General features: G+C 44.0%; 1 protein-coding gene and 2 long non-coding RNA genes across 4 annotated transcripts in view; 1 reads left to right on the top strand and 2 right to left on the bottom strand.

Moving 5' to 3' along the window:
* Positions 1–5442: 5442 nt before the first annotated feature.
* LOC143422026 (uncharacterized) lies at positions 5443–9715 on the bottom strand. Its single transcript, XR_013101622.1, has 2 exons — positions 9187–9715; positions 5443–7179 (listed from the first exon to the last, which is right to left on the bottom strand). It is a non-coding gene; the product is annotated as an uncharacterized LOC143422026 (long non-coding RNA).
* A 298-nt stretch (positions 9716–10013) lies between these two features.
* Positions 10014–10674, top strand: LOC143422027 (uncharacterized). Its single transcript, XR_013101623.1, has 3 exons — positions 10014–10131; positions 10211–10235; positions 10362–10674. It is a non-coding gene; the product is annotated as an uncharacterized LOC143422027 (long non-coding RNA).
* epha4l (eph receptor A4, like) overlaps positions 10125–25634 on the bottom strand; it is a 60704-nt gene continuing 45194 nt past the window's right edge. The window contains exons 8-17 of one of the 2 annotated variants that reach the window (XM_004562817.3): positions 24820–24931; positions 20490–20548; positions 19916–20029; positions 19196–19381; positions 15778–15839; positions 15103–15312; positions 14843–14992; positions 14270–14466; positions 11948–12106; positions 10125–10472 (exon numbers count right to left, since the gene is read on the bottom strand). In XM_004562817.3, the coding sequence (XP_004562874.1) occupies positions 10358–10472; positions 11948–12106; positions 14270–14466; positions 14843–14992; positions 15103–15312; positions 15778–15839; positions 19196–19381; positions 19916–20029; positions 20490–20548; positions 24820–24931 (1364 nt within the window). In that variant the 3' untranslated portion in view covers positions 10125–10357. The remainder of the gene's footprint in view (positions 10473–11947; positions 12107–14269; positions 14467–14842; positions 14993–15102; positions 15313–15777; positions 15840–19195; positions 19382–19915; positions 20030–20489; positions 20549–24819; positions 24932–25634) is intronic. The other variant, XM_012922321.3, reaches the window with a different exon arrangement.

The raw sequence follows: 25634 nt of genomic DNA, 5'->3' as shown, positions 1-25634 counted from the left end.
TTTATTGTTTTCAAGCATCCTTGAATCAGTGTTCTGAGATCTGCTGCCAATTACTTGTAAAGTTCTCGACTCAGTCTTCTTAGCTTTGTGCCGAAGTTGTCACCGATCAATCTTCGCTCACTTTTCCCTTTATCTTCTTTTTCTCTCTGTTTCTTTTGTTATACCAACTCAAAGCTCTGTTTTCTTGTGTTTGTTTTTGTTCTGTGATTCTTAGTCGTCTCTCATTCATTTCCATTACTCACAGGAGGCTCTGCAGGAGGAAAAGGAAAAAAAGCTGCCTTTAGGCGCGGTTGCAACGAAAAGACGGTGCTTCTCCCGTAAGTGCTTTTTCATGTTCTTGGGTGTTTGTCTGCGATAGTTTCTGTCTCTCTGAACCAAAGCCGCACTTGATGGATACACACACACACACACAACATTTGACTGTGAACAGAGTGATTTCAAATGTAGCTAAATTAAGACACACTCTGTCCTGCTGCCAGAATTTTCTCATGTTCTGTTCCAGCACAGACATTTTTTGGCCCTTCACATCTAATGCTACATGTGTGTTGTCCATCGAAAGCCCGGAGACGTAATATCTCGCGGACCAGACACAAGGTCAACTCTGTGCCGGAAGCCTCTCAATCAATATGCTCAGACGTTTGAGGGGCTCTGCCTGGCTATTTTCCCAACTGAAGCTTTCAGTTCTTGTTGTTTTCTTCACCCAGCTTTTCTGTTTCGTTTTGGGGTTTTTTCTTTCTCCATAAAAAAAAACACTCTGTTTGCCTCTTCATTCGCCCTTCACAAAAACAAAAACGATCGAAAACGAAAAAGAAAACTCTTGAGTCAGACGCAACTGGGGATTAACACTGAAGTGTTTGGATTAAGGATTATAATATTGTTCAGACCTAAGGATGCACTTTAGAATGACAACACAAAAGACAGAGTAATATTGTCAGTGTGTTGTGCCCCGTTGTGAGCGGCTTAGAGGACGAGCCTGGAGGGGTTTCATCTTTTAGATCAGAAAATTGAATTATGAAGCAAAGTGACCGATGAAAAGGGGTTGCAGTGACAGTGGGGGTTAAGCCTGTTTGAGGGCTGCCACTTCACCTAAGGCTTTCTTAATTAGATTGGATGACAAAAGCACTCAGGCTTGTAGCATTGTGTGGGTGTATCTAGAAGAAGGGCTGAAGTGGTAGGCTTGTTGTGTCTTGACTTGGTCATCATTTTAGACTCCTTTGTCAGGTCTGCATGTGAGAGGGGTTACTGAAGAGAGGCTTGATTGAGATGTAGCCAGAGGCCCTTTGCCGGGGAAGGAATGGGCATGGTTGGGTAAAAAAAAAACCCAAAACATTTACCTAAAAATTGGTTACAAATTTAGCGAGTTCTAGAGAGCCACAGTAGCTACATAAACATTAGGAGATGTAATGACAACTTCTCATCTCAGGCACCAGATTCAGCTAGAGGTTGAAAGAAGGAAGAGATTAAAAAAAAAAAACAATATCTCCCATAAACTTTAATTTAGGTTCACCTTAACCTTCCTGTCGTGTTCGGGATAAATAAAATAAAGGGGTTACAGCAGGGATAGGCAACATTTGTTTCCAGCGTGACATACTATCTTGTTGCATCAGAAACCTCTTTGTGCTTGTTTTGGGTGTTAACAGATTACTGTGGTTGCCTGTAGTTAGCATGAAAAAGTCAACTTCTCTATAAACACTCACCATTTACTCACAGTGCAAACTGGAAACAGAGACTGTTTGTCTTCATACTAAGAGCTGGTTGCATTACCGCTGCAACCAACACATTTGGAAAGGGATAACTTCAAATTTAAAGGCAATTCATCCCGTGTTCTGGTTTGTGTTACTTTTTTTTCACAGTTTCATACCCCTTTGGCAAAGTGTTGGCAAATGTTTCCACGCAAGTCTACGTCTTCTGTGCAAATTACTGGAGACCAGGGTAACCTGCTTGCACAGGCTGACTAGGGCCTACCCTAACCTTGAAAGTCACATTATTAGACTTAAAGTTTTAGGTCTTGCCATGTTAGTTAGAGCTAGAAGTTACCTTATGCTAAGTTATCAGCTAACACAAAGTATCTTAGTTAGTAAGCAGCATTCATTCAACTCATATATTAAATAATTAGCGCTAATGGGCAAATCAAATAGAAGAATTTCACCATGGTCTGCACCAAACATCAAGCTGTACTAGATAATCTATTAGAAATGTTCAAGGCACCAATAGTGCAAAGTGAAAAGATCTAGTTTTGTGAATCAAAATAATGGAGGAGAGACCTTATAGCTGCCTGTCAATAAACGCAGACACCAGTATTTTTAAATCACCCTCCTCTGTGTTATTATGAGGAAGAATCTATCCACAAAAACCAAAACCATTTTATGCAGCAGCCTGTTAACATGCTTTCTAATGCTGTCTGTTTGGCAATTTTAACATGGTAAATGGTAAATGGTCTGTATTTGTATAGCGCTTTACTTGGTCCTAAGGACCCCAAAGCGCTTTACACTATACACAATCATCCACCCATTCACACACATATTCACGCACTGGTAATGGCAAGCTACATTGTAGCCACAGCCGCCCTGGGGTTCACTGACAGAGGCGAGGCTGCTGGACACTGGCGCCACCGGGCCCTCTGACCACCACCAGTAGGCAACGGGTGAAGTGTCTTGCCCAAGGACACAACAGCCGAGACTGTCGGAGCCGGGGCTCGAACCGGCAACCTTCCGATTACAAGACGAACGCCCAACTCTTGAGCCACGATCGCCCAACATGGGAGCCTTATAGGGATTTGTTTTTGAAGCCAGCCTCAAGTGGTCATTAGAAGAACTGCTGTCATAGGCACCTCGGCACTGGCCTTATATTTCAGCTAAGGAGGTTAATACTTGGTAATTTGTCTGTAGGTTAGAGAATAGTAGGCATGTGAATTAGAAGTTTATGTTCTGTATTTATAATTAGCACAATAGCGATAAATTAATGTTATTAAATGGTAAATGGATTGGTACTACTCTGTTCAACTGAGCACTCAAGGCACTTTGTACTGTAATTCTTGCTTTGTACGTCAATTCTCATTTACTCAGTCACACACACGATCATAAAGCATCTGATGCAAGCCTCAGGGGCAACTTGCTCCAAGGATACTTGAGTGTGCAGGCTGGAGGAGTCAGGGATTGATCTATTGGCAGATGACCAGCTTTACCACATGATCCACAGCCATCCCAATTATATATTATTAAATATTATACCAACGCACCCAGCAACAGGTGGAATTGGAAGGTCTGGATATAACAGTTTACATATTGCAATGGAAATGAATTGGCTTTTTTAGTCTTACCGCACGAAGAGATTTAGACTGCAAGCCATACCCAGTGCTTTGCACACTTCAACTACCCACGGCCAACTTAGAATCACCACTTGCATGCTTGTTTTGAACTGTGGGAGGAAACTGGACTACCCAGAGGAAACCCACGGTAACAGTCACAGAAAGGTTGCAATCCATACAGAACCTTACACCACCACTGCACCACCGTACCAAGTCTGTTAACCAGGGAGCCTTCTGATGCCACGCCCCTGGATGTTACCCCTGAAACAATGTTTCATGGGAATAATAGTTGCATAGGTGTCCCTGGTGAAAGATTGTTAATTCATGTTCTTATTCACTAAAAGAAACATTGTTTTCAGCACTGACACTGGGAGTAAAACATGAAAATTCCAACCAACTAGGCCTGTGTATCCCACATTACAAGTAATCTTTAGAGATTTGTTAGAGATGGAAAGCTTCTCATTATTTGGTAGATAAAGTCAACAGTGACCCAAATATCGGATTGTCTCTTTCCCCCAACATCTGTGTTTTATTTCTACCCATAAAAAGGGCCACATGCTGAAGTACCTGAGAGACCTCTTTTTCAGTATCTCCCTGAGAAACTGGCCCTAAAAGAGAATCTTTACTGACAGAGGTGTTGGATTGCACTGATTTTGTTAAGAGGAAGGCAGCAGTCCAGCTGAATAATGGCCATTACCTGAACTTTTAACTGACTTTGGTTAGCCAAGTCCAGCAGTCGGCCAAGTATTTCTGCACTCCCAGTGTCTCGGTTTCTTCTGCTCTGTTCTCCTTTTTTCTTTCAATTAGGGCTGCATCAAGAACTTTTCTTTGATTTATTTCCTGCCTTTTGGGTTTTTGTTTTTTTTTAAGCTTCACACCTTCTTGATTTTAGTTATGCTGATTTACCACTTTGACTGAAATATGCCAACAATGTTAGATGTAGTACACATTCACGCTCCCCTGATGGCGAATCTTAAAGTAAACCTTTTATGCCTTTCCTTGTTTTCTGACATATACGGTTAAAATGGAAGATACATAAAAGGAATCTTTTTGGGGTAAAATCTTAGGTTTCTAACTGCTCTGAAAGCTTGTTTTTGTCTTCTCTACTCATTGACGTCACATGAAGGAATATCCTAATATGGTCATCTCAGGCATATACTTCTGACTTCAAGCACAGAAGCCTGACAACTGTTTTACAACTTGCCATGAAATTTGCTACAGATATTCAGGTTCCCTTGTGGATATCTTAAAATGACTTTCAGTGAAATAGTTTGACATCTCCATGGATCCACTGGCCTAGAATTTTGTACAGGTCTCCGTTTCCCAGAAAAGAATCTACTGTCAATTCCCATGACATAGATAAACCTGACTTTCTCTTGACATGCACAAAATATTCCCAGTGTTTAAATGCATGCTTTACACATGCAAAATCAAAAAGGAAAAAAAGAATTCTGAGCTTCAGGGAAAATTTATCAACCCAAGTCTTCTGACTAATCGTCTTTCGTGTTCCCCCTTTAAGCTTGCCAATAATCTCCAAAGGAGGCATACTTTCCCCCTTTGAGGCCGATAACCATCTCCCACTGCAGACTTCAGGCTTTAATGTACGCTTGCCTTGCGCTGGTGATGGCTCAAGGAACGTGTAAAATGCCACTTGGCTCAACGTTCACACAAGCTGTTTCTGAAACTGTACCCACCACCACTCTCAACCCCTCGGCCCTTATCAAAGACTGAGGACAATCAGTGGTTTATCGCTGCTGGAAATGAGTGCAGGAAGCAGATGTTGTTCTGATTAAACACACATACACACACACATTAATAGACATACTGTATGCCAAGTGAGCAGCCCCTGCTGCTGCCTCTTGGCCCGAGAGGAGTTGTCCAGAGTCATGATATCTGCTGAGCGTGTGCTGAAGAGCGAACAAACTGCCAACAGACGGGCCACAGCTACGAATCTGCCTGATGTGCTACCTTGGCCCGTTCCTTTAGTTACATAAGCCATCAATTACACCCAATCATGTAACACGGTGCTCCATGTGTGATAGCTAGGTTATCAGCTCTCCTTTACGGGCATAATAGCTCCAACAACAGATGAAGGGAACGCCACGTACGTGCACGCATAAATGAGAGGCACAACGATCATCATGTACTTTCTACTTTAATAAGAATGCACTTTGGCACCCCATTATTTTTCTTCACTTTAGGCTATTATTTTACAAACTAGATATAAAAGGACATAAATAAATGACATAAGTTACATGTACCTAGAGTTCATTGACCAAAACAAAAACAAAGCAAAAGAAAAAAAACTGAAAAAATCATGACCATGCCCCCCCCCCCCGGCCCAAAAAAAACAAGTACAAAAAAAGATTGAGAGAATGTTAGATCTACATGGCTAGATCATATGGCATCGGAAGGCATACAATGACAAACATTAACTCTTGCTTTTTGTTGTTGATTTTTTTTGTTGGTTTTTTTCTTTTTAAATCATCTGACATTTAAGTAAAGGAAAAAAGTATTTTACAGTACATTCTAGTTTCATTCTCTTTCCCAGCATGTCTTGCATATTTCCAAACAGGTCCTTTTGTCCACAGATAACCCCAACATCCGAAAACACACTGCTAAAAAAAAAAAAAAGAAAAAAAAAGGAAACAGTAGAGCTGTATTAAGGATGGAGGTGTTTCTTTCATATTACATGAAGCATCACTTACGAGTTCAAAACATTCACATAAGTATAGTTTAAAGAGATAAATGAGCAAAATATCCATCGTTAAACCTGTAACTGTATGTTGTGGTCTGAATATTAAAAAAAAAAAAAAAGCAACAACAAAATTAAAAAACAAAATTAAAAAACAAAAAAAAGCATAAACAGTTCTCCCTCCTTAGACACCATATTCCTCACGCCACTTGCTTCTTTAAAGGTGTGTCATTTAGAATCTGTTCTCCCCTCCCACCCCACATCCACGTGGAGAAGACGGCGCCAACGTTTCCTCCTCGACTTGTCACGGGCTCGCAGTAGTCTGAGGTCCAGATTGATGCGATTGTACGCACGGGGAGACCGTTAGTCACGTGCAGCTCTGTAGTCTCCATGTGTCCATTCACAAGCCGTCGTCGCTGCCGGAGCAGGAATGGGTCGGATTCCATGAAAGTTGTTTTAACAAATGCTGTTGCTGAGTAAAGTTTGCACAACATGACCGACACACCTTACAATGTTTTTCCTTTTTTTTTCTTTTTAGACGACACAAAAAAGCAAAAAAAAAAAAAGAAAAGAAAGAAAAAAGTCTTTTTTGTGTTTTTTTTTAATATCAAAAACTATACAACTCTGTTATCTCCTCCTCCTGCACAGTGGCATGAAAACAGACACATTTACTGATAGTACTTCAAAGACGTTGCCACTCACAGAGACGCACACACCCACGTGCACACTCGTCATCGCATTCGCTCAAATAAAACTCTTGTTACTTTACATGCAAACAGAATGAAACAATAATTAAAAAAAGCAAAAAACAACACACAAAATAAAACCAAACTTTCAGGAAAAAAATAATCATCATCATCATCATCAGCTGGAGAGGGGCTCCTCCGTTATTTTACATTCTTCCTTTGTTCTCTTTTTGATGCTGTTAAATTCATTCAGAGTAATTCCAGCGCGGGGCCGGATTGATGGACGGCGACGAGTTTGTCAAGTTGACGTGTTTTGAGGGACAGCGGACGTCTCAGACGCTCGAGGGGGTATACATTTGTCATCTCTGTGTCGGTGAGGAGTGGAAGGGTAGCCAGGAGGAGGAAGACAAAGAAGGAATAGCGGGGAAGAAATCCAGTTGTGGTGAGGGAGCGAGGGAGGATGGGATCCTGTTTGTGATGGACGGCAGCAGCTGGGAAGAAAAGAGGAAAAAAAAAAGAGGAGGAGGAATGAGAGGCTGCATCAGTCACGGTGGTTTAGAACATAAACAATTTCTGCTTGGCATCCAGTTCTGACCAACAACCCTGCTCGCCGGCTCCAGCTCCATGGAACATTCGACTCATCTGCTAAACAAAAACCGAGCGCCAAAGCCAGAGCGTCCAGAGTCTGCGAACTGCTGGCCTGAGGGGGCGAAATATGGATTTCCAGGCAAGAAGTGTACTAACTTCTGCGTGCCACATGTTGCTCTGTGCGCACAATATATGAAACATGCCCTCGACTTATTGGCGCACGTCAAAAACTCAACGATTTAATTCCTTTGTAAAGTTGTCAACATTTCACAGGCAAGAAGTGATTGATCGTTTACAATTAACCACACGTTCAAGAAGATCTTTAATAAATGATAGACACTGATATAATAAGAAACACTAATAATTAGAAACAACTGCCTGTGTAACAAAACATGTATATAGTCACACATATACAGTAACAAAACCAGAAACACTCTTCTGGTGTGTTGCTAAGACAAAACAAGCAATGCGACTACACCGGCTTGAGCTTTGGCTAATCCTGCATAGACAAAAATTAATTAATTAAAACGCAGCGAGAAGTAACCAAACGTTCCAACACTCGACTTTTAATAACAGAGTTTTTGAGAGAATGCTGGTGAGGGTTCTGCTGCTCACTTGTTTGCAAGGAGTCACCACAGCAGATAAATCAAATGTTTACACCAGATTCCCTTCCTGACTCAACCCTCCCAGGGATCCGTGTCTCCTCACAATCTCAAACCGAGGATCTTTTGCATGTTACAACTGATCGATTTGCCTCAAGTATGAAAACACTCCTAATTGAGCCAATCTGACAACTGAAACATTCTCTTTAAAGATATTTATTACATGTCTCTTTATTGGAATTATTGTAGGGTCTTTGCCTCAATACAAAGTGTCTTGAGGTGATACATAAATAGAACTGAATTGAGTTGAATGTATACTTAAATGCCACTGAGAAGTTTAGGATTTCCATAATACTGCACACAGTGTTAGATAGTTTGGCTTTTTTCAGAAAGTAGGGACTTTTTACTCCACTCGCCTACATGTAAACATTCATTTTCTAGATCTGGTTCATCTTACTTTCCACTGTGTTAACAACCTTCCATCACAGAACCAGACGGGGGTTTGCATCTGGGGGTTTAACTGGCACTGTACTCACGTAAAATATGAACAATTACTTTTGGTATCTAGTTTCTCTCTTGTCAATGAGGACAGTCAGCTGTTTCACATCCATACTGCTTTACCAGTATCAAAGTGGTAGCTGTGTCCAATAAATCAGTGTTGAATAAATGAAACTAAGCCTTGAACTGTGTAAGCTTAACCTTCACTTTATTACCTTGTGGGCAAGTGCTAATTTATGCACATAAATTATGATGCTCAAATTATTTAAAAAAAAAAAAGTCAAATAAATCTGGCCACGGGTTAACCAACAAGAGAGCAGTACGTAGCATCTGATATGCCAAAATTAATTAAGACCCTGCGTTAGGACCCTCTGGTACCGTGACAACGTGCTGGTGTGTTGGCTCAGAAGAAAGTTAACACCCCAGAGCGCCTCTCTTCGTTCTTGGAAAGTGCCTTGGAGCTCTGCTGGGCTCTGTCAGGCTCAATGGGAGTCAGCCGCTGATAAATTTTTCTCATTAATATGCCAGAGGCATCAGGCCCGCAGACTGATCACAGACCAGTGGCTATTGATCCGCTCTTGCTGCCTGAGGTGGAGCAACCTGCTTGTTAATTAACACGGCTTCTAGAGCTGAGGGGCCAGTGATAGGGGGATCTAATGACTCTCACAGGCACTCTGTGGTTATATTAGAAGCACACTTCGATAATAAAGGGAGCTTTAATCCAATGTCTGTATTTTCTTTTCTTTAATAGAGTTGTTTCTTTGCTAAGTTTTGGTAACAAAATGAAAACAAAAGACTGTCAACTCTCACCTTGATCCTCCATCGTTTTCTTTTTCTTTTTTTGAATATTTCCTGACGCTGATGACTCTTTCTGCATCCCTGTTGCCCCCCGTGTCCGATAACGTCTTGGCAAATTTCTTCATCTCACATTCCGCTTATAAAACCAACTCATGTGGTCCAAACGGGCGTCCGTCAAAAGTGGTGTGGAAGAGTTGGTTGGTCCTGCAGTAGTGATGGGGATGGGACTTCGATCCACGTGGGGAGATGGATGGGAGAATCCGAACTGCGTGTTTATTGAAGGTGTAGCAGGGTGGGATTTTATTTATTTTTTTTGACTGTGTTTTTTTTGTTTTTGTTTTTGTTTTTTTGGGAAGACAGGGGAGTGGAAAGGCTCCTCTGGAAGATCAAAGACATTCTCAGAAATGTCCTGAGGGCAACATAATACAGCGATCTGGGAGAAAAAAAACAGGCCAGAACAGAGCAAAAAACAAAAAAACGCAACACAAATAGCTCCTTAAAATAAGCCCTCCCTGCACAGCCATCTTGACCCCTCCCCCCCCCTCCCCCCCCCCCGAAGAATCCAACCCCCAGCCTGTCAGAGATTCACTGTTTATATCTGACGGCTAGGATTGTCCATTTTTTCTGGAAGATATCAAACAGTTCCAGCTGAGAGAGAGAACAATGGTGGCCGGGGCAGCCTCTGAGTCCCACAGAAACAATTCATGTACAATAAACACAGAAAATCAAAAAAAAAAAATGCTCTGTGGATTATTCCAGAGAGAAAGTTCCAGAAATAACACTCTCTGCAAAAGGAGGAAGAAAAGGTACGATCCCCCTCCCCCGCTTTTCATTCCAGACCATTAAAGGCACTCCAGATTGGCCTCTCGGAAGCACTTTTCCAGCCGTCCCCTCCATCTATCCATAAATGCTGCAGATAGAAGTGTCCCATTCTCCAAAAACAACTAAAAGGGCAAGGTAAAGGTATGATTTTTGAAAAAAAGGTGCCATTTGCAACACTTTTTCCCTTCTTCATCAATGTCTTCTTTTCTTTTAGATCCAATTTAAAGTGCATGGATGAGGTAAACTATTTCTTCATAGTTGATTTGTCTCTTTTTTTAATATTTAATCTTTTTTGTTATTTGTTTTTTTTTTCATAAGAAACAAAGTCGTTTTGCTTCCTTTTTTCTTTGTTTTAATCTTCTCAGACGGGAACCATTCTGCCTTGCATCTGTTGCATTTGGGATAGCATTCCCTGGACACTGGTCAGGATCTTGTTCTGGTGCGCTGCGGAGGAGATGCCTATGCGTGCCATGTCCCTGAAAAGGATTGGGAGAAGAGGCCTTTTAGGACCGAGGACAACAATAACATGCACACGGAGGCCTGATCCACATGATGAATTTTACAGCCTACCAGTGGAAACTGGTCTGACAGTTTAACTGCTGTATAAGGAATTTCACTTGCCAACACGGCAACTCTAATCGTGTAATCTTAGCAGAAGAAAAATGTGGATATAATAAAGAAGTGACAAATTTAACTCATGTTTTCCTTTCTAAATGTGTCACAGAATACCTTAATAAGGGGATAACAGAAACTGTGTGCTAAAAATGAAGCAGAGACACCGGGGGAACCGCTTAACTTGACTAAAAACTTAAGCAGAGGGAAACAGCCAAAAACATGCTCCAATTACTTGAGCTAACTAGCATAGCTTAGCTTATCCTTAACATCTGAAGCAAAGTTAAGTCGCTAGCAGTGTGCTCAAATTATTTGAGGTGACTGGATTAGATTCATTTAGTTTATTTTAGTTCATATATAACTGAAGCAGAGGTAACATAGTAGCTTAATTCCTTGAATTATTTTTGAAAACTAGCTTAGCTTATTTTAGTGTAAATTCTAAAAGCACAGTTTGCCAGGAGTATTTCAGGAAATTAGCTTATTTTTGCCTGACGTAAAACCGAGTGTTTGCGTATGAACACAACATGTTTCTAAGCTGTTACATTTGGAAACAGCAGGTTGGCTGTTTTCATGTCTTATGCTCAGCTTAGCTTTATATTTATGAAGGTGTTTTAATCTGTCTCTCTTTGAAAAGGTTTAATGAGAAAATGTGATTTCACTGTTTTGTCATAAAATAATAGATAAACACAGTTGTTGCTAATCATGTCTCCTAAGATCTCTAGTAATGTCTAAATAGGATCCCAGTGACACCACTTGCCCCAGCCAGTTGGCAACTGTGTTCCCAAACAGCTTTGTAATGCTGCCCTAAAACCTCTTCACAGTTGTTTTGGTTGTGAGGATATTCCTGCAGGCACTGACTTGCCTGCAAACTCTCACCAACTACTTGCAAACTGGATGGCAAACTGAAAGGGGAGACCATTCATCTTAAAAGTAGATGTTTCATCTTTTGAAACAACTTTCACTTACTCTGTTTCCGGTTTGTGCCACACTTTTGCAGGTTTTTCTTCTGCTCTGTGGTAGATAAGTGGGTGTTTGCAAACAAGTCACCGTCTGCCATGGAAACTAAGAGCGACCTGTCGACCCACTAGTAACCAAAACAATCACAAGGAGGTGGTGCAGCACCCTCTTTGTAAACTGTTTGTAATGGTTTGTGTGAGCTATTACAAACTCAATAATAGCGTAACAAGTTAAAGAAAAATCATAAAATTGCCTACTTTTACAAAAACTTTCCTATTTCACTGTGATGCTTGGCATTTCCTTTAGTTTTCTGTTTCATTCTCCTCATCCTTCAAAATCACTTGCAGCATGGTAAAAGTATGATTGTGGGCAAAGTGCTTACTCTTGCGTCATGTGGACCACGGCCTCTGGAGTTGTGTAGCCGGCGGCCGTGAAGTTATCGCAGTATCTCTCCATGCCGATGGCCTGCAGCCAGTCCTCCACTGTGCCCACAGCCGCGGACACCTCGGGACTCCCTGGCTCAAGCAGGGTGGTAGTGGGCCTGTAATAGGTGGAGAAAAGTGACGAGGTTATTTCACGAAATCAAACTCCTCGTTGTGTTTAAAGCTACTGCACTGTATGCAGCTGTTTGCATGTAGATGATGAAAGCCAGTTGTTCAAGTGCTTTTTACTTGAAGCATAATCATCTCCATCTTTGATTACCTCCGATTCACCTCAACTGCAGCAACGGCCACATTGCGGGAATTATTCCATAATTCTTAACTATGCTTCTGTGCTGTAGTGTCAAAAATGTGTGACAATTACAAGCTGTAAAAAGCACCGAGCTACACTTCTCCCTAGCTTGTCCTCCCTGATTGAAACACCAAATGTGTCAGCTTAGCAATTTTGTATTTTTTTTGTGTCTGTATTTTGCAGGCTGCACCCAAAAACTGAGCCAAGTCAAACACAGCTCCTCCTCTGGTGTCACCGATACAGTTAGTTAATCCTTATTTCACGGAAAACACACAACCTGGGCACACTTCGGTGAATTTTACAGTGTGCTTGGAGTCCCTCTTCACATTCAGATATTCATCAGCATATTTGTCCTCCCTCTTTTTTCCCTGCCTTTCTCCCTTTCTGTGGCAGCAGCTGTGAAACATTTACACGAGGCCGGTGAGTCTGAGTCACACTTGTCCCGCTTGGGTAAGTCTTGCGCTCTCGGCCTCTTTATCGTTCTCTCCTTTTTAAAAAGGATGTCGAGTAGAGCTGTGAGAACTGGATGTCAGGCTCTTTATTAAGTCGTCACTTCTAAGTAGGTGGAAAAGATTATGCGCAGGGATACCTTCCCACACACACACATACTCTTCTTTCCTTTTTGTAACCGTAGAGCTGCAGTTATAGGATTCAGCTCTGCTAATTACTCTACACAGACTCCACGCTTGCTCTCGCTGTATCCTATTAGGAGTGCGCATCTGTGTGCGATCGCGCAACCCGCTCGTGTGCGCTCGCACACTCGTTAAACTCAAACAGACTCCCGTCGGCCTGCGTCGAGTCTATAAACACACAAAGGTCATCCTTAACACGTTTGGCTGCTCAAGAGTAATGGTGTTGGAGACGTAGGGTCGTGTTTGTTTTTAACTCGGTGTAACGTTGTAATTCCTCCCCCTGTTAGAGCGCCTAGATTCCTGTGTGTAAAGCACCATTAAAGCTAGTTTGCAGAGAAAGCCATTATGGAGGTTGTTTGCGTTGTAACGAGCCACACGGTGCTGGCAGATAATGTTTAATGGTGAATGTAAATAGCGGTGACAGAGTGGGACGCTGTGTGTGTGCGCGTGTCAGTACGTTGGTGTGGCTTCTCAAATATTATGTGTTATGGAAATTTTGATGCTCTCATACAGAACTGTATGTAGACGAGAAGCAGATGATGAAGAGTATAAAATACAGATGCATTAATTATGAATGTCAACGTGATATCGAGGTTGACAGGTGAACGCACGTGTTACAGCAGGCAGTCACCTCACTCTCAGACTCTGCTCTCACACAGAGCATCTTAACTTGTCTCAGGCCCACTCTCAACATACGGCTCTCATTTTCCTGCAGCTGGCCGGTCCTCGAGAACCATCATAGAGCCCAAACAGAAAATAACCCATTGAAGTATCCAAACAGTATTTGTATTACTTTTATACAATTTGCTGTACTTTGCAAATGTGGCAGTGAATGTGTGACTAGCACATTTCCAGGCTGTTTAATTAAACTAAATGGGAAATTCCTGTAACACAATTGCCAATTTATTTTAAATTAAGTGTAATAAACCTATATAATTGTCAAATTTCCTGATAATGTTAATTAGCTCATTCAGTGGATTCCAGAGCGATCTTCCCTTAACAGCCACAAGGCAGCAAGCTGATTAAATAATTAATTCCTATTACGCAATCAGAGCAATCTTAGAAGTCTGACAGAGAAAACTGTTTTAAGATGTTGCTTTTTATTTTATTTTCACTCTCCTGCTTTTATGCATATGGACTGATACTGTTTAAGCCCGAGACTGTGTGACCAATATTGGGACTGCTCATTGCTAAGATTAAAATATCCTCTGAAAACACACTCAACACTAACTCAACCATCACCTTATGATATTTCCTGTCATCGTTCATTTTCCAAAGCACAAACGGAACTGAAAACTCTTCCTCTTTTCAGCCCCTTGCGTCATTCTCCTTCCTCTCACCTGACGGTGGTCTCTCCCCCGGTCCTCTTCAGGGTGTTGGGGTTGCGGATCAGTTTGTCCAACATGTTGACTATTTGCCCAAACTTTGGCCGGTCGGCCCTCTCTCTCTGCCAGCAGTCTAGCATGAGTTGGTGGAGTGCCACGGGGCAGTCCATGGGCGGGGGCAGTCGATAGCCCTCATCAATGGCCTTGATCACCTGGATAGCAGATAAATGTGGCTGTAAGACTTTATGACTGAGCAGAAGTGTTATAAAAACTTCAGGCAGTTTGATTACTTTGTCATTTTTATAACTTTTTTCTTAATTACTGTACTTTACACACCTACACAATACATTATCTTTTTTTTTCCCTTTTTCATAATTAGTGGAACCACACATGTGAGCTCACTGCAATAAGGAAGAGGAACGCTCTGCTGGTGTTTCATCACAGCTGCAGGTAATTGTATAACTACGTTAAAATGATGAAGCATTCTTATAAAGTTGTTTGACATTACCCAGCCTTAATATCTCACAGTAATTCACCCTGTGCATTATTCATGACTATCTGCATATGATTACGTTGCTTCTGACTTACATCTTGGTTGCTCATGTCCCAGTATGGCCGCTCGCCGTATGACATCACCTCCCACATGACGATGCCGTAGCTCCACACGTCACTGGCCGAGGTGAACTTCCTATAAGCGATGGCCTCTGGGGCCGTCCAGCGGATGGGGATCTTTCCTCCCTGTAATTGAAAGCTGGGCTGATTAATGAAAGCCGACAAGTGAGGGTACAGACAGCCCGCTGACTCAGTCAGACAGATGCTCGCCAACACACAAACATGCTTGCACTCACCCTGGTAGTGTATGCGGCCTCGGGGTCGTCCTCCAGGACTCGGGACATGCCGAAGTCGGACACCTTGCACACCAGGTTGCTGTTAACCAGGATGTTGCGAGCGGCCAGGTCACGGTGGACGTAGCTCATGTCTGACAGGTACTTCATGCCGGAAGCGATGCCACGCAGAATGCCGACCAGCTGGATGACAGTGAACCGACCGTCGTTCTTCTGCGGGGGAAAAAAGAGAAACGCTCATCCTTATTACTGTTAAATGTCCACACTGTGACAAAAATGTCTGCTAAGTAAATACAGGGACACTTGTGAAGGGTCACTCCTAATAGCTCATTGGGTATAGTAATAAGTAATAGTCTTAAGGTTTAACTTTATAGCGTAAAGATCCGTAAGATTAGAAAAGACCTATAAAAAGTCCACTCCATTCCACATCTCCCTTTAACTAGCACTGTGCAACTGGTTAAGATGTATAGTGGACCTGTAGTGCTGTGAACCTGAGAAACACAAAGTTTCACCTGTTTCAACCTCATTGTCAGGAGAAAAGCGAGACGATAAATGGGAAGGACAAAGTGCGAATGTTTGTGAACCGACACTTGTAAATTTGGTGGATAACATGGGATCAGCGTTGATGCACAAACACGCATGAACACGTGTGTGTGGAGACAGAAACGCATGACTTACCCTCAGGAATGCATCCAGGGATCCATTTTCCATGTACTCTGTGATAATCATCACCGGTTTACCTAGAAAGAGAGAGAGAGAGTGGGAATAAGAGTGAGAGAAGGAAAGGCAGATGATTATAGAGGTAAACGACGCACATCACAGCTCAACGCAGCAGGAGGGGGCTCTCCAGGGAAAATGCATGTGTGTCTGTGTGTGTGAGGCCATCCATCTCTGTCCCATAGTGATTTAATTAGCTGTGTGTTACCGTTGCCCTGACGTCCCCCGTTTTTCCCTTAACATGCAAAGGCATCTCCACTGAAACAAAACACCACACACACACACACACACACACACACACACACACACACACACACACACACACACCATCTTGTGTTTATGCAAATATGATCTGACTCTGGGCGTATTATCCAAAGTCTCATCACAGTCACCCACCCAGAATCCCCCTAACTCGCTATTTCTGTCACTCACTGTCCCTTTGCCCTCTTTCTCCTCTGCCAACTTTCGACGCATCTGTCACTCTCCTGCTAGCTCATCTCTGTTGCTCTCTTTTTTCCCCCACTCCTCCCTCGCTCATTCCCTCTCCTCGTTTTTATCCTCCGTGAACCCTGCCAATCCTCTCTGGCCTTTTTTCACCCCATCCCTCTCTGTCTCTCTTGGGGGAGCGTCTGCGTCTTTATCTGAGCCGGGGCAGGCGGCGGGGAGGGTGGACATTCCCTGGTGGGTCTCTGTCTGTCTGTCTTTGTCTCTTAGGACGGAGGGAGGGAGGGGCATATCAGAGGAGAAGAGAGATAAAAAAGGGAAAGGAAGGGCGACCCGCTTGTTTTTGTCCCAAAACTGCAGCAAGCTGGTGCCTAACCAGCCACGGCAACAACACATGCTGAAAAGTGCTGCCACACATTCGCCTCCTAGAACAGCGTCGCTCTTTGTGCTCCATTTCGAGTGGCACAGTTAAGGTGGACTTAAAAGCTTACAGCCTTATAGAAAACTGCTGACTTAAAGCCTCCGCCTTAAGGGGAGCTTGTATGAAGCCTCTCGAGTGCTCCAGCAGAATGTCGAGAGCTGCAGAAGCCCGCTGAGAAGGTGAAGTTCCTCTGCTCTGCTGCGGGTCTCTGGCCGTGCCAAGAGGCCGTCAGTCACTGCCTTACCCGCTGCGTGATTGGCACTCCATTAATTACGGGGCACTCCGGCGATGCCCTAAAAAGAGGAAGTTCGGCGAAAGTTGTATGAGAGCAGAGGGGGCCGTCTTTGTCAGCCATCTTTGTTCCCTTTGTTGCGTGCCTCTGCCTCAGGGCCGCCGGTGATTGACAGCTCCGCAATCAAGTCTGAGGAGAGTCTGACCTGCGACCTTAAACTCTCGCCTTCCCAGCCCCGCCCTCTTCCTTCCAGGCCATTTGCATGCTAATTCCTTGTTTACTGAATACGCCCTGCCGCCTTTGGCAATGAACTCTGGGCGAGGAACCCACCAGTGGGCCGATTATCACCTGCCAACAAAACAGGGAGATGGCAGAGGGGGGAAAAAAAACGCGTCAGGGGGACAATATTGGGGGAACGTTGGGCAAATGTCCTCCGGAGGCCCTGGCGTTAGCAGCAAACAAAGATCTGGGTTTTAAAAGCGGACCTTTTTAAAAAAAAAAACCAGCACGCTCTTACTTCATGTAAATCACCCATTAAGAACATCACGTCTGATTTCAAGCTTTAATGGATGCTCGATTTTTAATTACACACCAACGTGATAGAAACATTAAATATAGCCTTCAAGATGGTGGACCACAGCCAGCAAGTCTTCAGCGAGAGATTTTTGCACATTTATGTATTTTAGTCCCTATTTGGAGTTCCTCCATAATTAATAAGCCTTAATTGGCTCTGTTGGACATGCCAGCAAACTGAGGCCAGATTGAGAATTCCTTTTAACTTGATTGTAATGGAGAGTGGGGCGCAATTCAAATAATGGATTTTTAATAGATTCCACTGACACACTCAAGTGTGAAGGACTAATTTGCCCAAACCTCGTGTCAAGCTCTCAAAAGTAAGAGTGGAAGGAGGTGGAGTGGGAGTTTTCGGACGCCCTTCTTGCGTTTGGTTCGCCGTCCTTTCACTCCAGCTCTCTTGTCACCGCTGCGTCGCTCCTTCCTCCCCCCCATCTTTTTGTTTTCAGCCTCCGGTTGAGTAGCTCGAGCACCCTCTGCTTTCCCTCTCTCTGCGTCGCCCTGTCTTTCCTCTCATCCATCAGCTCCTAACTGTCCGGCATCTCTATTTGCACCTTCCCTGGCAGCAGCTCGTCTCTGGTTTCTCTTCCTTTCTCCATCTGTCCGCCTTTTTTCTCTGTCGTTCTCACGCCGCCGCTGCGAGGTCTGAGAGGTCATTCCCCGCCATGTGAGGTGTGATAGGTGATAAGCAATTCTGCCTGTGCTGCTGTTCACTTTCAGCTCCGGCTGGGCTGCATGTTTGTGTGTGGGTATATCTATACATATATGTGTGTGTGTGTGTGTGTGTGTGTGTGTGTGTGTGTGTGTGTGTGTGTGTGTGTGTGTGTGTTCTACAGTGAGAATGGCAGTTTTATCTAGCACAGATAGAGATGAGCAGTATCACGACACATTAAGGCACATGTAGCCGAGGCTACATGGTAACACTCAGGCACACATGCATGCAATCAAAGGTACCGGATGTTGGCATGTGCTGACAAGACACCCACACACACAGCACACACCCACACACACATACCTATAGCCGAACAAATAACATCAGGGGAAGGTGTAAAAGAGGGGGAGAAACGGAGAGAGCACTGAGGGCAGGAGGAGGGAGATTTGGCCAGTGTTTTGTGGCCATGCAGCAGCAGATAGAGAAGGGATAGGGTATCACTCCCTAACCCCAAACACATTTACAGCTGACACCATGATTAATGAGTCTGGTGCCGTGCTACAGGGCCTGTTCCTGGGCCCATTAGACTCCCACACCCACCCCTCTCCCAACTGCCCAGCTACCTCTACAACCACCTCCCCCTCCACGGCAATGCTGGACCCCTTCCATCTGGACAGAAACCCACCTGGGGATAAGCCAGGATGGGACGTGCGGACGATGCTCAAAAATACGCATTTATCTGAGAATATTGTGAAATCTTTGTAAAATGTCCGCACAGAAGCATTAAGATATACACTAGTGCGCAGGCGTGTGAGTAAAAACAGGCTTGTCCCTACGCTCACCTTTCTCCAAAGTCACCCAGAACTGCACTTTGTGATGATTTATTGCTACATTTTTCGAGGGAGACAGCAGAAATGACTGCCCTTTTAGAATATAATAGTAATTGTATGTGTGTGAGCTAAGCATTATTGCAATTTCCAGAAGCAATTTCACCTGCGCAAAACACTTTCCTCCCCTCATTTGAAACACATTCTGTAAAAATGAATCCTTGACATACATTTGGTGACCACGCCCTCCAGGTGAATGATGTTGGGGTGGTCGAACTGGCCCATGATGCTGGCCTCGGACAGGAAGTCCCTCCTCTGCTTGTCTGTATAGCCAGCCTTCAGAGTCTTTATGGCCACGCAGATCTCCCTCTTGCCGGGCATCTTCAGGCGTCCACTGCAGACCTCTCCAAATTCCCCTGAATCAACAGCAAGAACAGCAAAAAAAAAAAAAAACAGATGAAAATGTGAAGTGCTGATACACGAGCACTCTGATCCACAGACTATAAATCAAATCAAAAAGAGTGTGCCCCTACACGTCTGTTTGTGTGTGTGTGTGTCTGTAGGTTAGAAAGGTTCCACTTTAAACATTGATCAGGGTCTCTAATCCTTTACTCCCCCTCCTCCCTCCACCCACTGGAGCAGAGAGAGGGGGAAATGGATATTGATTCTTTCTCTTTATTATTTTGTCATTGGATGACTTTTCTCTGGCCCAAGGAATAGCATGGACAACGTATTTAGCCACTGTTGATTTTTTTTTTTAACTTGTTGACCTCTCTAGAGCCAGAAGCCACATGTTAAAGTCTGGGAAAACAATGGATTTTAATCTCAAAGAGGCCACAAAAAGTCCACATATCACAGAGAAAGGTGTGTTTGTATGAAACAAATACAAAATGTGATCTTTTTCCAATAGGTATTCATGCATGTAATGTAGGAAAAAAAAATCTCCTCACCAATGCCAATCACTTTCTCAATCTTGATACAGGAGGCATCGATCTCTTTGGCAAACTCACGGACGGCCTGGTTGGGGTCCTCATAGGTAAAGGGGTCAACATATATTCTCACTCCTGGGGAACGAAGTTTGAAAAAAAAGGAAGCAAAGAGAGAAGGAAGTTAAAAAAAAAAGTGAAGGTTAATTTATTCCGACTACTACTCTCCATCTGTTCTTTATTTCCATCGTGCTGCAGGCTACGCTGCCTTCCTCTATGGATCCTCTCCTCCTCCTCCTCCTCCTTTCTTCTCTCCATACCTCGCTTCACACACTGACTCCAGCGCTTTTCATGTCACTATGGCTGACTCCAATGAAGATGGAGCTCATTAACTTGAAATTTTTGTGGCACACAAATAACAATGCTGATGACTTGATAATGAGGTGTTTGGAGCATGTTGGGTTGCAAGTACATTAACTTCAAAACAGTTTGTTTTTCCTCCCATTTTATGGGCTTCATTTGTGCACACGAGCATACCTGACAGCAATAATGTTTTACAATTATAAGGTCTGTAGGCGGAGTGTTAACTATGAGTTACCTTGATGTAAGTGCTTCTCTTCATCAGAGTCCTGCTTGGCTTTGCTGTATTTACTCCTTCTAGGGGGCAAAGAAAAGCAGAATGATCACTCATGGCAGGGAATCAAGCTTCAAATCTCAGGAAGTTAGAACACAATTATATCTTATACATATAAGATGAGATATGGATATTCCTTTTTTAATATAATTAAACAATGCTCATCACAAGGATTTTAATTGTCTGTGGGTTCTCAATCATCCAGTTCATGTGTCTTTTGCCCCAAGTCCACTTGCCTTCTTTTTTCAAGCTCTCAGGAAAGATGATTTAAAATATCATGTTATGATAAAACCTTTAAAAATAGTTAAAACCTTTTGCAAGCTCATTTTCTTGCTTATGTGTGGCACATTTATGTCTGTAAAGTAAATACATCGAACACATCGGACTACAAACACGCACATTACAAACTCCGGAAGACGATCAAAGCAGCCAAACGTGAGTACAGGGACAGGGTGGAGCAACAGTTTGACAACCCTCGGAGTATGTGGCAGGGACTAAACACGATCACAGACTTTAGAGGGAAAACCAGCACACCGCAGACCACGGCCTCTCTGTGTGAGGATCTAAACGTATTCTACGCTAGATTCGACGCAGCGAACACCATGAGACCGGACAGTGTGCGCACCGCGGATGACGTCAGTGCGCACACTGTGTCTGAGGAGGATGTGCGGAGGTGCTTCAGGAAGGTGAACGCACGCAAAGCTACTGGTCCAGACGGGATTCCCGGCCGCGTCCTCAAGTCATGCGCGGCTCAGCTGGCTGGAGTGTTCACACACATCTTCAACCTTTCCCTCTCTCTGTCTGTAGTCCCAGCCTGCTTCAAAATGGCCACCGTCGTCCCTGTACCCAAATCCTCCACCATCTCCTCATTGAACGACTGGCGACCTGTAGCCCTGACCCCCATCGTAAGCAAATGCTTCGAGAAGCTGGTCAGGGACTTCATCTGCTCTGCACTACCCGACTCACTGGACCCTCTACAGTTTGCATACCGCCACAACAGGTCCACTGATGATGCCATAGCCCTGACACTACACACTGCCCTGTCACACCTGGAGAAGAGAGACACGTATGTGAGCATGCTGTTTGTAGATTACAGCTCAGCATTCAATACCATCGTTCCCTCGAAGCTGGACAGGAAACTGCAGGATCTAGGACTGAGCAGCTCCCTCTGCAGCTGGATCCTTAGCTTCCTGTCTGACAGACGCCAGGTGGTCAGACTGGGCAGCATCACCTCATCCCCCGTCACACTGAACACTGGTGCTCCACAGGGGTGTGTACTGAGCCCTCTCCTGTACTCACTCTACACCTACGACTGCACAGCCACTAACAACTCCAACATCATTGTGAAGTTTGTGGACGACACTACAGTGGTGGGTCTTATCACCAACGGTGATGAGACGGCTTACAGGGAGGAGGTCAGCGCCCTGACCCACTGGTGTCAAGACAACCATCTCACCCTCAACGTCGCAAAGACAAAGGAGTTGATAGTGGACTTCCGGAGGTGCAGAGAAGTACACACCCCCATCACCATCAATGGCGCTGCTGTGGAGAGAGTGAGCAGCTTCCGGTTCCTTGGAGTACATCTGGCTGAGGATCTTACGTGGTCAGTACACACAAACAAAACAGTGAAGAAGGCGCAGCAGCGCCTCTTCTTTCTCAGGAGACTGAAAAGATTCGGCATGAGCCCCCGCATCCTCAGGACCTGCTATCGCTGTGCCATTGAGAGCATCCTCACTGGATGCATCACCACCTGGTATGGCAACAGCACCGCTTACAACTGCAAAGCTCTCCAGCGAGTAGTGCGGTGCTCTGAACGGATAATTGGAGGTGAGCTTCCCTCCCTCCAAGACATCTACAGGAAGCGCTGCCTGAGGAAAGCGGGGAGGATCATCAAGGACTCCAGTCACCCCAGCCATAAACTGTTCAGACTGCTTCCATCAGGAAGGAGGTTCTGCAGCATCCGGTCCCGTACCAGCAGACTGAGAGACAGCTTTTTCCATCAGGCCATCAGACTGCTGAACACGTCATAGACACCTCAGCTTCACTACTGGAACTTCAACATTATGCACTCCACACTGTATATAAATGCCACTTGTTTTGCACATATTCAACTCTGTATATTTTATATATTTTATTATTATTATTATTTTTTTTTTTTACTATTTAATTTGTAAAAATGTGTATACACACACACACACACACACACACACACACACACACAAACACGTAGGAAAATATTTAGTATACACATCCAGAAATGCATACACTATTATATATTGTACATATATTTATTAGTTTCAGGTTGGCCATTCTTGTATTTTGCTCGTTTGTGTTGTTGTGTTTGCACATCTCTGTTGCTTGTGGGGCTCGCACACAAGAATTTCACTCGCATGTGCTGTGCCAGTGTGCCTGCACATGTGATGTGACAATAAAAGTGATTTGATTTGATTTGATTTGATATTTTGCCCCCAGTTGGCTGGAAAAAGGGGCATGTGTGTGTTTTTGATTGGCTACCAGACTTCCTCAAACAAAAGACGTTACTTCTTAGCTCTTCCTCCATATTTCAGGGAAATTCATCTATAGCTCTCAGAATAAATCTATGGGGCCAACATGAACCTGTGTCCCCATTAAAGGAAGGGTTTCAGGTGACTAGTTACTAAAGAAATCCTCGTGAGGTGACAAAAACAATGCTGGAAACCAAACCCTAATCTTTATGTTCATATTGCACACGTGGACTACTTTTTCCATTTTCTGACCCTGTTACCTGAGATTTTGACCATGCTTAAAGATGATAATCCACAATTGTAGACGTAAATATAGCACAAATATGTACCGATACCCTTTAAGACTGTGTAATAATAATACAGTCTTATTAGTATTATGCAAAAACTAAATGATTACTTCATAAAATACATATCAGTGCAACAATAATAGTAATAATCCAAATAAATACTATAAGTGCCTTTAGTTTAGATGTTTGTTGATAACAGTTTTACTTCGATATATTTTTTGCATCAAAGTCAAGTGAGAAATCTTCCAACATTGAAGCTTCCTGAAGGGCACTGAGCGTATAACAACAACATGGAGCAGAGAAGCTGAACGAATATAAAAGCTATAAATCAATTCTAGAGAAGATGCACTTAAATCCCTGCGAATCCCTCAGGCTGCCTGACACCTGTGCTTATTATTGACGTGTTAAGGTCAGTGGTGGAAATGACCAGATGTGCGAGACATTGTCCTCTTCTACGGCTGTGTAATGATGGTAAACGGCTACGTGATTACAGTCCCTCCCCACAATCACAGGATGAACGCGGCAGCACAATGACAGTGGCCGTCACATGCATATAAAAAAGCCTGAGACAACCACCTGCTTGGCTGCAGAGAGAGGCAATCACATGGAAAAGAGAGCACACACACACACACACACACACACACACACACACACACACAATCAACAGCCCCCTTCACTCCCTATCATTCACAGCACCAATACACACATGCAAACAGTGATTTGGTCAATTCAAGAATCAACACACAAGCCATTGACACCCCCCTCCCCCCACTGCCACACCACACGCACACAAAACTTTATTTTTTTTCCACAGGATGTATGCACTCGCACCCCTAACACATATGGAAGCGCACACAAACACAAACACATGCAGAGAGTGTGTGTGGTTTTACACCCTGAGGTGAGGCAGCCCCATCTGCATGTAATCCCATCTGTGTGATGGTGCTTTGTCCTGCTCGCTGGTTAACACCCTGAGATTGGGTCACTGCAAATCCACCTGATGCCTCTCAGCCTCGTCCTCGCTCTATTCTATCTCCTACTTTTTCCCGCTTATCTCATTGTCCACCCTCCCGTCGCTCTCTCATTCTCGTCGCGGCGGTCAGCAAGGTGCAGCAGGAGAAAATAACTAGCGGCAGGATTACAGCCACTAGCTGAGAGATAGTGGGAGAGGGACGGGGTGGAGTGGAGGCGGGTGGGACTATGCGAAGGGAGCGGGCTGGATGCAGAGGACAGGGAGCGAAGGGTCGCTGATTGCATCCCTTCAGCTGTCGGAGCTGTCAATCACATCTCCGGTGTGGCGAGTCATCACTCATCCGACGTGAGCGAGTTGCACTAGCTGTCTGGGAGTGTTAGTGTGTGTATGTGTGTGCTCTTTTGAGTGACTTCCATTTCCTGACGGCACTAAGTAAGACATCCCTCATCTGTGTGCCGAGAAAGAGAGATAGACAGAAAGCAGAAGGGACAGAGTTCGATGGAAGGGCGGGGGTGGGTAGCGAAGCTCACCGTCGGCTGATGACGAAAGCACTGATGAGGATGATGAGCAGAACCACGCTGCCCACCACTGACACCAGCAACACTGTGGAGTTGGCCCCGTCGCCGATAATGGGAGCTGGGACTATCAGAGAGAGGAGAGAAAAAAGGTTGACGAGAAACAACAAAAAAAGAGCAAAGTAACTCGATACCCCTCATCCCTCCGCCTCCTCCTGTCCCCACGCAGTGTTTGCTCGCTCTCCCTCCATTTTACTATTCTGATCATAAAGTCCACTGTTTCGCATGCTTCATTGGGAGACAATGACAGCCCATTAGGATGTGAGCTTGACCGTGTCATTATCATGCGCTGCTGTCTCTATCTGCATTACAAAAGGGACACCTGGGCTTCTAGTGGATCTCTCTAGCCCTCTGTGTCATCAGTAACGGGAAACATTATGTGGAAATATATTCACTGGACCAAAAGCTGAATGCTAAGAAAACACAGAAAGCTGAGATTAGATTTAATAGGCCACATATTATTATTGGAGTGATGGTGCTGTTTACCACTACTTACAAGCTACTCGGGTGCATAACAACTGTTTTGTGTGTCACCCGTTGGCACACAGACCATCATCTTAGAGGCCAAGTCCACCATAAACAGAAGCTCTAGCAGGTGGACGGCTGGTGTATGTACCGTGCTGTCAGACTGGAGAGATTACTACTCAGTTATTTATCGTCACAAAGTATGTACGATATGTATTGTTATAGACGTGCCCAACTCGTGCCCCTTTCACCACCACAAATGCAGTCTGATGCCAAATCTTTGCTTCAGAGAGAAATCTGTGTCG

The sequence above is a fragment of the Maylandia zebra genome, linkage group LG14, assembly GCF_041146795.1.
Source record: "Maylandia zebra isolate NMK-2024a linkage group LG14, Mzebra_GT3a, whole genome shotgun sequence".
In the NCBI taxonomy this organism is placed as follows: domain Eukaryota; kingdom Metazoa; phylum Chordata; class Actinopteri; order Cichliformes; family Cichlidae; genus Maylandia; species Maylandia zebra.
This window is presented reverse-complemented; position numbering and strand designations above follow the sequence as displayed.